This window comes from Sceloporus occidentalis, unplaced genomic scaffold, assembly GCF_023333645.1.
Source record: "Sceloporus occidentalis isolate IW3139 unplaced genomic scaffold, rSceOcc1.0.p SCAF_1, whole genome shotgun sequence".
NCBI lineage: Eukaryota > Metazoa > Chordata > Lepidosauria > Squamata > Phrynosomatidae > Sceloporus > Sceloporus occidentalis.
In genome coordinates, this window is record NW_028316981.1 from 179,192,728 (window position 1) to 179,208,585 (window position 15,858).

The 15,858-nt window shown below is 46.3% G+C and overlaps 1 protein-coding gene across 3 annotated transcripts in view; it reads right to left on the minus strand.

Moving 5' to 3' along the window:
• The window catches only part of CCDC120 (coiled-coil domain containing 120), a 50,901-nt gene that overhangs the window by 1,665 nt on the left and 33,378 nt on the right, over window positions 1-15,858 (minus strand). For 2 of the 3 annotated variants that reach the window (XM_089484354.1, XM_089484363.1), the window contains exons 2-9: window positions 10,595-10,738; window positions 10,015-10,148; window positions 9,098-9,211; window positions 8,515-8,737; window positions 7,722-7,778; window positions 6,348-6,546; window positions 3,982-4,086; window positions 451-1,158 (exon numbers count right to left, since the gene is read on the minus strand). In XM_089484354.1, the coding sequence (XP_089340480.1) occupies window positions 451-1,158; window positions 3,982-4,086; window positions 6,348-6,546; window positions 7,722-7,778; window positions 8,515-8,737; window positions 9,098-9,211; window positions 10,015-10,148; window positions 10,595-10,643 (1,589 nt within the window). In that variant the 5' untranslated portion in view covers window positions 10,644-10,738. Of the gene's footprint in view, window positions 1-450; window positions 1,159-3,981; window positions 4,087-6,347; window positions 6,547-7,721; window positions 7,779-8,514; window positions 8,738-9,097; window positions 9,212-10,014; window positions 10,149-10,594; window positions 10,739-13,871; window positions 14,893-15,858 lie in introns of those variants that run through there. The other variant, XM_089484369.1, reaches the window with a different exon arrangement.

Genomic DNA, 15,858 nt, shown 5'->3' on the forward strand with positions numbered 1-15,858 from the left:
AGAAAGAAAAAAGAATTAGAGAAAAAGGACAGAAAGGAAAAAGGCAGCAGGTCAAGAATTCTCCCTTCCTGGATACCTGGTTCCCTTCACAGAAGCCTCAAAGTCATTCCCTCTTTCAACCCACTGTTCACATGGTTAGATCTTAACGCCATAAAAAAAATCAGTCAAAGAAGGCCAGCGCATAAAACTATAGACCCTACCCAGTCTAACAATGCCCTCCCAGAGTGGAGAAAGGAAGAAACAAAGCAGAAGATGTGCAGCAACAGAACATCAGAAGGGAAACGCTTCAGAGAAAATGGGAACGTATAGACACACACAGATATGTGTGTGTATATAACAGAGAGACAGACCGGGGGGGGGGGGGGTGGAAACAGAGTGGGGATATCACTAGGGAAGTGTAAGGAGGGCTGATGAGATTATCGGGGCAAAGGGTGGAATTGCACCCCATACCTGCCATAGAGTGGCTGCCCAGCATAGCTCACAGAGTGAGGTAGCCCTCCTGGCCCACCGTAGTAGCCCATCTCAGGGTTGGAAGGCGACGGCTCGTAGTAGCTCCGCAACTGCTGGTGTACAGACTGAGGTGCTCCCCGTCTTTCTGGTGCCCCTCTCTGGCTGATGCCAGCATTTCGCAAGTACCAGTCTCTCAGCCCCTCCAGGGCCAGAGCTTTGTGAAAGTTACGTTGAGGGTGCAACAGTGGGGGGGCATAACCAACTTCCCGGGATTGTGGGGGCAAGAGCGGGCCGCAGGATTTAGTGCGGGCTGCTGGCCGGGCTCGGCGCTGGACTGGGCTCTCAGGAAAGCCTCCCCACTCTGGCTGGGGTGGTCCATCCCTGCGGGAGAGATGCTCACCACCACCGCCGCCCCCCCAGCACCTGCGCTCAACGTAGTAGTCCACAAGGAGGTCGTTGTATAGAGGACGAGGGTTCCGGCCTGAGACAGAAGGGGTCAGGGCCTCGGCACTTTTAAAAGGGGGTCCGGTAGGCAACAGAGGGTCCTCCGAAGGGGCCCTTTCAATCAAGGCCTCTGAACTATTACTACGGCGGGTCCGGGCGGCAAAGAGAGAAGCCCGGTCAGCGCTGGTGTCACGGCTTGGGGGTCCAAGTTGGGAATCGTGGCTGCCTGACCACTGGCGGGGGTGGAGAGCGGGGGCTTCAGACCTGGGAAAAAGAGAGGACAAGGAATTAAAGCAAATAATTTCCAGACTAGGTACACCAGGGGGAAACTAGGTATTAGTACATGCCTTAAGAAATCAATGTCTTGAAAATACCCCAAAGAGTCACCCAAAGAACAGCCTGCCCAGCGCATCTCTGCATGCATGTTCCCCAATGATCTAGACTTTCTCTTTGTTTGTCGAGTGTGGAAACATTACTTAGTTTGGATTACAGCCTCCAGAACTATTATGACCAATTGTTCTCTTTTCAGCTTTTCTTGTTAACTGCCCTTGAGTCAACCCCGACTCATGACAACCCTGTAGATGAGACATCTCCAAGACTCCCTGCCCTCCACTGCTCTGTTTAGGTCCTGTAAATTCATACCTATGAATTTAATTAATATATATATATATATATATATATATATATATATATATATATATATAATCTGCCCATCTAGCATGCAATCTTTCTCTCTTTCAACTTCCCTCCACCTCTCCTAGTAGTATTGTCTTCTCTAATGAGTTGTGCTGCCTCATGATATGGGCAAAGTACAACAGCCTCAGTTTGATCATCTCGGCTTCTAAGGCAATTCCAGGATTGATCTTTACAAGGACCCATTTGCTTGTCCAAGGTATCCTGAGCACCCTTTTCCAGCACCACATTTTAGATGAATTTATTTTCTTTATGTCAGCTTTATGTCTTCACTTTCCACCTCTTACATCCATCCATGGTAATGCACAATACAATGGGTTGAAAGGCCCGTTACAAACGGGCCAGAAAGTACGTGCGGAGCGCACACTAGGGTTAGGGCACAAAATGGCGGCGGCCGTTCCACACGGCCGCCGCCATGACGACGTCACGACCGCGCCGCCTCTATACGGGGCGGCGCGGACGTGATGTCCTCGCTCCACACCAGGGCGCTTAGTGCGCCCTTAGCGTGGAGCAGGAAGGAGCTCTGTTTCGGAGCTCCTTCCTGGTTTGGTCTGCTGGGCGCAGCCTTCACACGGCTGTGCCCAGCGGACCAAAGGAGAAAGGGGCCAAGCAGCCCCTTTCTCCTCCTCCTCGCCGTTGCGGGGTGTCCTTGGGGCTTGAAGCCCCAAGGACACCCCTTTCCAGGCTGCGGGGAAGGGGCCTTTTGCCGCTTCCCCGCAGCCTGAAAAGCGGCAGATTGGGGCCTCAGCGGCTGCCGCTCTGGACACTGAGGCCCCGATACCCCGGGGAAAGGGGCGGGTGCAGCCCGTCCCAAACAGGCGGTCTGTAACCCGCCTAAGATTCTGAAGTTAGTGCTCAGTTGTACATCTTTAGGATCTTGACTAGTTCTTTCATAGCTGCCCTTCCGATTCCTAGTCTTCTTTTTATTTCTTGACTGCAGTCTCCTCCCTCTTTCAGCCTTTGGCACAGGGTAATTCTGGCGCAAGTCAGGTGCAACTGGAACAAGTCAGGATTACCCACGTTCTGAGAAGGAGGTTCATTCTCTTAATTAGTCACTACTGGGCCAGCCTTATCATTACACAAAGTGAGGTGGCTGCCTCAGGCAGCAGGTTATGGATGCCATGAAAAGAGAAGGAAGTTGTTTGTTTTTTAATTTGTTATGGTATTTTGTGGGATTTTCTGCCTCATGTGCCAAATAACTTGGCTGGCTTGGGCACCTATGTTCCTTGACATGGGTGAATAGAGAGCACCATCTGCTGCTCTACCTTAAGCAGCAAAATGTCTTGGGCCATCCGTGACCTAGGCCAGTCTCTAATTAGGAAGCATATCCAGATCAGAGAGTTCAAAGAGAAATGCTCCAGTCGTGTGGTGTGAGATTGAAGAATATTGTTAATTGAAATACTGTGTGTCTGTCCTTGAGCTATCAGAAATTTTCAAAACACTGGACAAAACTGATTGGATAAGGCAGAAAGCATAGTGTGGCCTCAATCCACAGGATCTTCACACTTGCTCTCAGCCCATAACCATTCCTCTCAAACAGCCTTTTGGATTCCCTCTCCATGCATGGATCCCAATATTGACTTGAAGGCCTAAAGCTGACTACAGCTATAAAAACTGTGATTCAAGTTTTGTTTTGATTTTACAAGTATCTTTTTACTTTCAGAAAGATTAGGAGTTCTGTTTCACTCAAAAACCTGCACAGAATACTAGTTTTAATAAAAAGATGCACTGCCTATTTTCATTCTCTGTATCCACAGATTTTTTATCCATGGATTCAACCATCCATGGCTTGAAAATATTTTAAAATACATACAGTTGGCCCTCAGTATCCATGGGGGCTCCGTTCAAGATACCAAAACCTGTAGCTACTCAAGTCCCGTTGACCCCAATGACAGTGCAGCCATGTGGCCGCGCCACCTTTAGGGACAATGGGACTGAAGTCCTTCCTTCCTTCCTTCTGCAGATACCAAGGTCCCACTGTATATAAATTCCAAAAAGTAAACCTTGATTTTGTTATTTTATATAAGGAACCACATTTTATTATGCCTTTGTATTTAATGGGGCTTGAACATCCACAGATTTTGGAGTCCTGGAACCAAACCCCAGCAGATACCAAGGGCCCATTGTACACTGATAAAGGTATTATACTAAGTAGGACTTTGATAGGTTTTCCCGTCTATAGTGCACACAGCTGGCTTTGGTTTCTGTACAAACAGTAAAACGAACAAATGCTTCCACCTCATAGATTTCACAAACACATACCGTCCTTACCCTAATCCTACGCCGCCTTCCAAGAGGAATCCCACTTTGCCTCCAATACTTTCACATCTGTTGTGTGACTAAAAAAAACCCAGAACCTGGCCTAGCACAGGGCATACTACAACGTTCTCCTACCTGAACTGGTGGCTCCCACTACAAGCATTTCTTGCTAGGACAGGGGTAGCTGGAACGCTCCGGCCCTCAAAGCTGGACACGCTTCTAGGAAGGGTACGGGTTGGGCTGTAGAAAAGATGAGAAAGCATTTAAAAGAGAAATGTTAAAACCAGTCCCATCATTGAAGGGCTCTCCTTCATGTGCACATATGAGCATACCTATGCACACACCCCACCCTTATGTTACTTGGAGAAAGTAACGTAATGGGACCCCCTTTCAAGAAAACACAGGCTGCACAAGCTAAGATGCACATGACAAGTAGCTCATCCATACTTGTAGAGAATACTAAAGAGGTTAGCCCAAGGCTATGTGATGCCTGAGGCAAAGGAAAATCCCATTTCAGTTCAGTGTAGCAATAGCAATAGCATGTACATTTCTATACCGCTTATCCGTGCACTTAAGCACTCTCTAAGTGGTCTACAATGGGTAAGCTAATTGCCCCCAACAAGTTGGGTACCCATTTTAGCGACCTCGGAAGGATGCCAGGCTGAGTTGACGCTGAGGTACTGAACTCATAACCTTGTGGTTTGTGAGTGAGTGGCTGCACTACAGGCATTTAACCACTGCACCAATAGGTACAGAATGAACTTATATTGTTGTTGTATTTTACTTCCACACTGGCAGTGGGGATATATCCTCTATTGCCCCTGAGGGCAGAGGCTGGTTTAGGGGATGGAGGACAGACTGTGAGGTGCACAACTCTCTCCTCCGAAAGAGGGAAATACCGGTGGTGGGGGAGCAGACTCAGGAAAAATGGCTGGGGAGACTGCCATCGTCCCCTCTCCCCAATATCTGCCACATGAAGTGATTGCCTTACTCCACCTAATGGTAGGACCAGCCTTGCTAAAGGGTTTGTTCTACAAGCCTACAGGTTCAGAGGTTAAGAATGGCTTGGAGCTGGTCTTTATGTTCCTAGATTTCCTAGTAAGGAGGAGACATCTTACACTGATTCTTCCACATCAGCCTATTGGCAGAAGGAAGCAGGTATCTGCAGAGTGGGTTTTTCATTCCTTCTGCCCCCAGTAGGACCAGCAGCTGGTTTTCCCTCCTGCTGCAAATCACTAAGAAAAATTAGCAAGTGAACAGTTGCCTGGTTTACACATGCAACTGAAAGATGTGTGCACAATCCCACTATGTCAGGGATGGAGAAAATGTGGGCCATATATACCCCAGGTTGCTTTCTTAGGTTTTTGTGGGGGGATTGGACGGATGGACCTGAATTTATTAATTTATTTATTAAAGGCCATTCCCTAGTGCAGAGGGTAAGCATGATTGGAAGGCTCATTTTGCCTCTCTTAGTCCCTTGGCAGGCTGTATCCATTCTCCTATCAAAAATCCCAAAACAAAACAAAAAACATTAGAAAAAGCATCCTGTCACTCTTATGTGTGGTTTTGCCTCAGAGGCCCCTTGGAGCAAGCATGGCATTCTGAAAAGAGTCAGCAGCCACATATCCACTCCCCTCTTCCTGCTCTCTGCCAAAAAATTAATCATGAGCTTTTAAAAGAGACTGGGGGACAATGGGAGACAGTGGTGAACCACATGCAATAGTACACTGTTTTTGCCCCCACTTCTAAGGCTGTTTTTAGACCCAGGGAGGTCTGTTTGTAAACCAGGAAGCATGCTAGAATTCAACTTTGGGTTTACTTTCTGGTTAAATAATGGCCTCTCCTTTCCCTAAATTAGCCCAGGAAGGCCCTCAAAACAGTACAATGTCTTCTTGCACTATTTTTTTTTGTTTGTTTGTTTAAAAAATGGAAAAAATAAAAGTAATTCTAATCTAATCCACTACCTTTCTCCACCACATGCTAGGTTTTTTTAATGTATAGGAAATGGTTGTTTGCTCTTGGGGGAAGTATTCTAAAAAGCCATTTAGTCTGATGGCATGTCATGAACTCCTTGGAGATGAGTGGCATACCTGACAAGAAAGTGATAGGAAGAAGCAAAAGCTTGTGGAAAAGGTTCACATCTGACCCTGAAAAGTGTCAGCTGAATAAAATAAAGGCTTTTTAAAAAAATAAACAACAACTTAACAAACCTAGAAAAATATTTTTTATTGCAGTAATAACACTGGAGTACACCTCTCATTTCCAAGCATTTTATGGTGTTTTTTCCTGCATTTTCTCACACACATGTCATGAACTCCCACCAACACATTTTGCTGCATGCATTGTAAAACAGGCTTGCATTCTTAAAAGGTCCCATATGGATATCAACAGGTCAGCAGTTAACACTAACCCTACGTTCACTGGTCTTCCAAAGAGAGGTACCCAAAAAGTCAAGGATCCTAGGTTATTCTCCCCACCTCCCATCCCCAACCCCTGCTCACCTAGTAGGGCTGGCAACAGAGTTCCGACGGTCTTTAGCCTCGCTGTACAAATCTGGCTGCAAAAGCCGCCATCCGGGTCGCCGGTCAGGGCTGCTGGAGATGGCACGGAGGTGATCTCGGGCCTTGGGAGGTGAAGGGCGGTCAGAGAAAGTCCCCTGATGGTTGGAGACCTTGGAGGAATGGAAGCTGTGGGGGTCGTCTGAGGACAGAGCACAATGGACAGGATAGAAGCATCCACATACCCTTACCTCGGCAAAAATAAAAAAGATAAAATTGGGTAGTCCAAAGGTCCTTGAAAACTAGGGAAGTCTCTCTGTCCTCTATTTAGACCATAGGTAGGAAATGTGTGGCCTTTCAGACACTATTGGAATGCAATTCTCATCAGCCCTAGCTGACTAAGATGGTGGTGAGGGATCATAGGAACTGCAATTGAACTTCCTGGAGGGCCACACTTTCCACAGCTCTGATGTAGTTTTCTGTTTAATCAGATTGTTTCTAGATTGTACATATATAAAACTGCCTTTTTCTCAGGCACTGAGCTCTCTCCCCATTCCATGGAGACCTTATTATGATGCTTCATGCCAACTGTATTGCACTTCTTTGATATCTATTTTGAAGTAGGATGCAAGCAACTAGAAAAATGCTTTCTTTGTCCGAGGTTACATCCGAACATTTCCAAACTGTCCTTCATTTGCTATCCAGGTTTGCTTCAGCAAGACTGAAGATCCTTTCCACAGCCACAAATCCCCAATTCATCCCAGGTACTACATCATTCCTGTATTCCAGAACTAAACCCTGGCTCCAGAGTTAATTTTAACTCTTTCTCAGATTGTCTTCTCGATACTGAATCTTATACACATCTCAAATAGCGACCTGAAATTTCACATTGGCACTCCCATCACAAACAGATCTTTACATGATCATACTAGCTTGTAAGGCACAGCTTCAGAGCACGTAGAGAGTATATTTTCCCAATTATCTCTTTGTACACATTAACTAGGGCTAATACCTCCCAAGTATATTTGAGCCTTCAGCCTCTCTTATTTGACATCAAGCCTGTTGCCACTCATATTTTTAGAGGCAGCATGATGCAGTGGTTTGAGTGTTGGACTAGAATTTTAGGAGACCAGGCTTTAAAACCCTGCTTGAACATGGAAAACCACTGGGTGACATTGGGCAAGTCTCACTCTCTCAACCTCAGAGTCAGGCAAACGCAACCCTTTGAATAAATCTTGTCAAGAAAATGCCATGATCAGTTCACCTTAAGGTCAACATAAACTGAAAGCAACCTTAAGGCACACACCAACAACATTCACTTTTTATCCACTATCACCAAACTTCCCTTCCTTGATTTGGGTACGAGACCAAACTTACCATTTTCATGGCTGGCTGATTCTGAGAGGGAGCTGCTCTCGGAATGAAAAGCCTCTTCTATTTTTGAAAGAGACAGAGAAACAGCAAATAAAAGAAGGATGGATGAGAAACCAGGATGGGATGACTAACCACACATAACACCAGAAGGATGGGAGTTAGGGCATTGTGCCATCTGTTAGCACCCATGCAAGGCCTCCTACCCAGAAACTGGAAAAGTTATTATTTGGCACTGCAACACCCAGAACAGGCTACAATTTCCACAACTTTCCAGTTGGGGGATTCTGGGAGCTGTACTGCTGGCTGTGGGACTGTCATTCGAAAGAATAAATGGCCTAAGCTGTAAAGTTCCAAAAAAAATGGAAGAATTCATAGTTGTCCCCACCATCATCGGCATGTTCTCTGCTGCAGTTTCCCTTTCAAAGGCACAGCCCTCCAGGGTGCGGCTCCAATCTCACTCACTGTTGGCTCTGGTCCTCTCCAGTCTTTAGGAGGAGAGAACAGGCCTCGCCTCCCAAATTTCTCCATCAGAAGTGGTACACTTGAGTGGGGATGGAGGAGGAGGAGGTTTCCCACTCTTCCACAGAGTGTGAGCCTCCATTTGCAGTATCTCATATATTTGGCTAAAGAACTGTCTAGCATTGTTCATGAACAATCGAGAAGAACAGAGAGTACAAGAAGAAAAGGGATGTTTAGAAAGTGAAAGATTAGGGTTGTTGAAGACAATTCTGAAGGCAAAGCAATGAGGGGGGAGATTAAAAGGCTGGATGAATGGACAGATAGCCTTCTAACTCACCATGGCTGATTCTCTGCAGTGGCCCTTTGCCTAGCCGCATCCGGCACTCCGCCACCTGAGCTTCAAGCTCCCAAAGGCGCTGGGCAGCATCTGCCTGGACCTGCCTCCGGCGACGACGTTGCTCAGCTGTTAACTCTGGGGCAACTGCGAGGCGCCGGGCTGCCTCAGTCACTTGTTGCTGCAGGGCCAGCTCACGGGTCAGCTCCTCCAGCGAAGGTGCTTCCTAGAAGACAAGAGAAGACTTCTCAGGGCCACAGACTTAAACAAGGACTGCCATCACTCTAATTCCATATACAGAAGCTAACAGGGCTGGGTCCTGAATCTTACATCAATATTGGTAATGAAGGAGGTAGGCTTTCCAGCACCTGAGAGTAGCTTAGGGGGTCTGGAGCAGGCACAGTGATGCACAGACAAGTCTTAAAGAGGTGAATGAGTTGTGGGGGATGTCTCTGTATGAATGGGTTGTGAAGTGGGATGTTTCTATTTTTTCTCCTTCTCACAAGCTCATAGCATCTTCTGACTTAGGCCAGTACCTTGCTCTTACTCCTGTGTGCTCCCTACACACACAGCTTTTGCCACTCACCTCATTCTTCATGACATTGGTGTTTCGATAGGCAAGACCTGGCCTCCTCCGCACAGGCTGGGGCCTTTCACCTGGTTCTAGTGGGTATTCTGGAGGCAACTTTCCTGTCAGTTCCTGGCAAAGAAAATGAACAAATTCTTCAATATGGCCAAAGTGAAGAGTGCAGAGTTAAAACGTGGAGTTAAAAAAAAAGAGGGCATGAGATCATCTGCGCTTAAAATTAAATTACTGTATGCACTTAAGAAAGCTGAATTTCATCACTTAAATCTATAAAACTGATCAGATTTGTAAGATTGGTTTCTGTTGCATAATGTATTTCACAGGAAGCTTCTAGTCCCAAGTTCAGGTTGCTGGCACACAGCCTTTAAAACCCTGCTTGAGGGCTGGACAAACTTCAGACTTGTTCCTAACAGAATGCAAAAATTCCCCAGTTTAGCAATGATTAAATCACATTCTACTGATTTCAATATAACTGCTGATATGAGTGTTATACTTCGAACTGACATTTCCTGCGCATCTATGTTTTTCCTGAAGATCACACTGCTGAATTACTACTTCCATCATCCCTAACCAGTGGCTGCACTTGTAAGACTTTAGCAATTATTAAATCACATTCCACTGATTTCAATACATCTGCTGAAGTGAGCATTACACTTAGATTTGATGTTTCCTGAGCATCTATGCTTATTCTGAAGATCAAAATGTTGAACTATTACTCTCATCATCCCTAACCAGTTGCAACAACTGCACTTGCAACAACTGATGGGAACTGCAGTTCAGCAGCATTTGCAGGGCCACATATTCCACCCCCTTGGCTTATGCGGAGAAGCAACAGCACTACTGCTCCTGAGCCTGTCCTAGCTACCACCCTGTTATCACTCACCTACTCCTAGCCTTGTTCTGCAATAATTACTCACAGCTTCCTGCAGGCAAACCCGACGCAACTCCTTGAGCCTCAGGCTGAGCACCTGCTGAAGGGCCCGCTGCTTCTCCAGCAGTTCTTGCACCCGCTCCAGCCGAATTCGGGGGCAGAGATCCCGCTGCAAGGCCTCTGTAGGGGGAGACAAGAAAACAGAATCAAAGATAACAGATTGGGGGATTCCTGAGAGAAACCATGTAAGTCATAGGTATGTCTTTTATACTGTATACAGAGGTATGAGGAGAGTGATCAGATGAGGAAAGGTCTGGTCATATGGGGAGATATGATGAAGAAAAGATCAGTCCAAAGCATTCTGCTGCCTGAGGCAAAGGACATAATGGTACCTCCTCACCTGGCACTTGAATCTACAAAACCTAACCAGGCTGGTAGCTCAATCTTTATTTCTGTATAAGTAATAAGGCAGCTTCCTCCATTACAGATGAGGGCTATAGGGTAAGTTAGAAGGCACAGAGCAAGTCATGTGGCACATGAAATGCTGTTCATTCCACGCTTCTTGGCATGTCCCATCCGAGGCAACTGCCTCACCCTGCCTATCAGAGTGGTAGTCAGGAAATTACCTGAAGAGCTGTAGCTGGATGAGTTGATCAACTGTCCCTTCACCTCCATGTCTGGGAAACACTGGTTTCTGTTTTGCTTCTGAGTGAAATCACTTGGGTCTGAAAGCCATCAGGAACTCCCAAATGGAGAGTCTCATGTGGTTACTGTCATAGGGAGACAAGAGAGAAGTAAGAAGTGTATGGTGTGTGTGTACCCATGTGAGGTGTATGTGTGCTTGTGCAGATACAGGCAGGTGAGTCATCAGGAAGAGGAAGAAGATATCCTTCCTGAACTCAGCAGCGGGCACACAATACGACAAGAAGAAACAAAAAGGCAGGAACCCAAGAGATACCTCACACCACCACCAAAGAAAGGTAGTAAAGTGGGTTGCCAGTCTCAGATCTCTTGCTACTGGTGGACAAAACATAAATCCACTTAAGGTCAAAGAAGATGGACAAGCCTCGCTGCTCCTCTGGGCAGCTTCTTTCTGTATACCGGAGTGGGAAATTTGTATTACGCTCTTCCCCCCCCCCCCCTATTTTGTAGGATGACAGTTTCCATCATTCCTCACCACTGGTCATGCCATTTAGGAGCTGCTGGGAACTGCAGTCCTATAGTGTCTGGGAGTCAACATGTTTCCCATCCCAAGCCTACATCAAAAGAATTTAATCTACCCAGGAGGGCTCCATTTTGTTTCCAGAGGTAGGTCTCTGAATCCAGCTCACAATAGCTGATGTTTCTGCGTTCCTCCAAATTGCAGAGCCAAAAAGTACACCAGTGCTGGGAAAAAGATTACTGTGTAGCACCATTCCCTTTCATACATCAAGGTTCTTTTATCAGCTTTCACAAGTCTGGTGATTTCCAGCTATATTGTCCTAATGACCATTCTCATAGCTAGCATAGTTATGGACAATGGGAGCTATAATCATACACATCTGTAAGGCTGCCTTATACATTTCTAGGAAAGAAGACACAGCAGTATGGGCTGTTGTGAACCTGGAGTGGAACTAACTTCTCCAAGAATGGGGCACAAAAGCTGCAACCCACAGCTAAAGATGGATGGATGGATGAGTTATTCCTAGTGTGACTCTAATGACTACCCTAAAGTCTGCTCCCAATTGAGTTCTATTAGGTTACTTCCATGGACTTGAAGGTCAGCAATGGCACCTGCAGATCCACATGATGGACAGTTCCCTAAGAGCATGAAAGGAGTGGCTGAGGGGGCCCATCCCTTCTCTGAGCTGTTGCAAGGCAAAGGGCCGAAACCCCAGCGTCATCTCTTTACCAGCAACACCCAAGACTCTCCTTCTTCTTGTCACAAAACCCAGCTCCTGCAGTCTCAGTGCCTCTGCAGCTCCTGAGTGAATGTGTGTGTCTGTGCCTTCAAGTAGTTTGTCAACATATAGTGACCTCCTTGAATTTAACAGTGTTTTCAGACAAGGAATACTCAGAGGTGGGTTTGTCAGTTCCTTGCTCTGAAATACATTCCTCAGTATGTGGTACTTGTTGCTGGTCTCCCAACCAAGGTCTGACTCAGCTTAGCTTCCAGGATCAGACAGGATCTGCTGCCTTTAGGATAGTGAGACCACCTGAGAAATAGAGCTGCAAATGGCACATTCCTCTCCAATAGTTACTGTTAATCATACCCATCCAAGTCAAGGAGCACAGAACCAACAACTTGAGGCTGAATTTCCCAAGAAGCACCCCTCCGTCTCCCTAGCAATAAATATATATTAGCAACAAATTAGAGAATTAAACATTAACTGCCCTAATGGCAGAGCTGGCTCTGCTTTTCAATATCTCCTGACAGTTATCCACTGTAAAAGCACAAAGGGAGAATGTCAGCGGTGGTTACACGGTCCATTTGACCTGGATCCCCCAAAAGGACAACTCAGCAAAGCAGAAACCTTGTTGACTGAGGCCTGTTACAGACTGCCAAAATAAAGCTGCTTCGGGTCTCTTTGGAGGTATGCTGTTTAAATGATGCATGCATCCTAAGAATCCGGAAGCTGCACCAAAGCTGCACTCCACTGCTTAGGAATGGAGTGTGGCTTTGGCGCGACCTCCAGACTCTTAGGACCTATGCATCATTTAAACAGCATACCTCCAAAGAGACCCGAAGCAGCTTTATTTTGGCAGTCTGTAACAGGCCTGAGATTCCTGTCACTGGTGATGACCAGCCCTCAACGGGTCCTTGAAACAATTCACTTGGCAACTAGGAATTTCAGTAAATACAACATACCCCAAACCCTCACCTGCTGCTTAAGGCGTGCCATCAAATAACAACTATAATTTCCAGCCACTGATAATGCTGGCTTGTCTGCTTCTAGGAGTTGTAGTCCACAGCATCTTGAAATAAACAGGGTTTGGATGGCTCTATTAACACTCAAGTAGCACCATATCCTCCTCCTCCACCACCACCCCTAGTATCATGGGGATACTGTGAAGTTGAAGGCTTTCACAGATGGTGTCCATAGTTTTCTGTGGGTTTTCTGGGCTATATGACTGTGTTCTGGAAGAATTTATTCCTGATGTTTGGCCTCCATCTGTGGCTGGCACTTCCTCCCAACCAAGGGTCACACAAGTATATATACCCCACAAACTTCCATGCCACCACCCTCTGAATGTGCCAGCCACAGATGCAGGCAAAATGTCAGGAATAAATTTTTCCAGACCACAGCCACATAGCCCAAAAAATCCACAGAAAATCATGGGGATACTGTCTCTTGGATATTAACTTTTTCCCATTTTAGCTTCCTTCTAATTGGCTAAATACAGTGCGCTACTAAATGGATGGTTTGCACATCCCCGAGCCTTATCAGCAGTGCTCTCAGTATTTTTTTAAAAGTGCATTTGCATATGTTATGTTGATTTATATGTTTACATTGACTGACATAAATTAGGGTTTCCTTGATAGACACCAACCCTAGTTATTACAGGAGAGAACAAGCTGGAGAAAACCTATGAATATCATACCTGTTCAAGGGTGCACAATTGCCTCTCCTTCCTACCTGAGGTTGGCTCAAAGCCAGCACTCCTTCCGGGGAGCAAAGGCCAAAAGTCCCACTCTCAGCTCTGCCTCCCTTCCCTTCTCCTCTCCTCCCCGTGCCAAAGAGCAAGACTGCAGACATGCACAATGGGAAGTCTGGGGGCAGAGAGACAGCTGGCCCGCTCTCAATATTTCTGGGCTAAGGCCAAATCCCACAGCTGCTTCACCGTGAGACCAGATCAAGGCCAAGCCCAGCTGGGAGTCCAGAGAACAACACAGCCAGGAAAACCTTCCCCCAGTTACGTAACTAATCCAGCCACAGCAGAGTCCAGCACGGCTCTTGGCATGAATCACCCCGAAAAACGACATCCATGACAGGTAGAACAGCCTCGGGAAGCCATTTCCCTCACATGTTCTGTAGATTGTATTCCTGCTGGTGCTGCCATTGTACCAAAGATTCATCCTTCTTGCCCAGAGACATAAACATACATTCTCCTCTCTCGCCCAGGACACCACAGGGCATAGCAAAATGTGAATTCAGACAGCTGAACTTCTGTCACCCTCACTTTCACGCACAATGTAGCCAAAAGTGAATTTACATTCCCATTCCCTCTCCCTCTAATACACACACACAGGCACACATAGACACACACACAGTGCAACAAAATGTCTATTTGGACACACAAAATTCCATCTTTCCTTTCCTTCTTTTTCTTTCTTCTTTCTCTCCCTCTTGCTTCCCTTCCTTTTCTTCCTCCTTTCAACCACAGTGTAGCCAATTGTGAATTTAGAGCCAAGCCTCTCAGACACAAAATAGCCAAAGGTGAAATAAAACACCTTGCATTTTCTGTTTCCTTCTCATTCTCTCTCTCTCTCTCTCTCTCTCTCTCTCACACACACACACACACACACACACACACACACTACTGCTATGTATCTGTGAGCACATCAGTCCCACCTTGCTCCTGCATAAAACAATGGGAGTAGAAGGGAAGGGGATAACCCGGACTGCCTCTTTGCCACTGGGGATATTTTCCTGGCCTGTGCCCCCGTCCCACCCTCAGCCAATTCCTTTCCCATGACTGTTTAGTGTCAACACCTTCTCTCTACCGCTCCCAGACACTGCTGGCTGCCTCTTCTCAGGGAGTGGAAAAGTAAGGTGACTTCTCTGAGAAAAGACAGAACAGGCACCCTTGCATTTTAAACAAAACAAAACAAAACAACAACAACCTGCACCTGGGAAACCAAAATGAAACAGAGCACTGGCAACATGCAAACTGACTGAGTCAATCTCTGCAAATCTCACTTTGAAGAAGTTACTCTCCTGCTTGAAATGTTGCGGGTGCAGGTGGGGTGGCAGGTGGCTGGGCTGATGATTCAGCAGTCAACCAGGTCACGATCCAGGACTCAGGGGGATTCTTTATCCAGATAAGGATGGAGTATAAATGGGGAGTCAGCTCCATTGGCGCGGCACCTATCCTGTCTTCTTTTTTCTGCGGAGGGACCCTAGGACAGCAAAAGCTCTCTCCATAAAGCAGGGGTGGGAAACACATTCTCTTCAACACACACACACACACACACACACACACTGAGGCCAACATTGTCTCAGGAATGTAAATCTGTTGGGGGGGGCAGTGGACAACAGCAGTGGACAAAGTCGAAGTAGGTGAACCTAATCCTTTTTTCTCTTTTCCTTCTCTCCTTGTCTTTGCACACTGTTCTCACTTCCTCTTTGCTTAGGCAGGCTGCTGGGAAGCATCAGATTGCCCTTGCAAAGACCTGAACAGATCCCTTATGAAAGGCCTTTGAATTGAGTCCCAGGGCCACAATGTGGCATGGTCGTTTGAGTGTTGGACTGCAATTCTAGAGACCAAGGTTCAATTCCCAGCTTGGCCTAGGAAAGCTATAACAGGTTCACCTTAGGGTCACAATAAATCAGATACGACTTGAAGGCGCACAACAACAACAATCACATGACATCCTGTTCAGGGACACAGACATCCCACCCCTGGCCTCATAAGTTAAAATGGTGGAACTTTCAGCATTTTAATACAAATAGAAAAGCTTGATCTTAAGTATCAAAACACTAAGCTTGCACAACATGAGTACACAGAATACAAGTGGCTGAGTGTCAGCTACCAGCCGTGCTAAATGCACTTGGAGAGCTTTTATTTTTTTAAAACGTTTTTCCCACTCTGTTGACTATATATAGGAATTTGTACCCAACTTCCCCTGCATTACTGTCCCATAAAATAGCACACTGCTGTTAGAGGATTGCTCAGCACCACTTTTAAT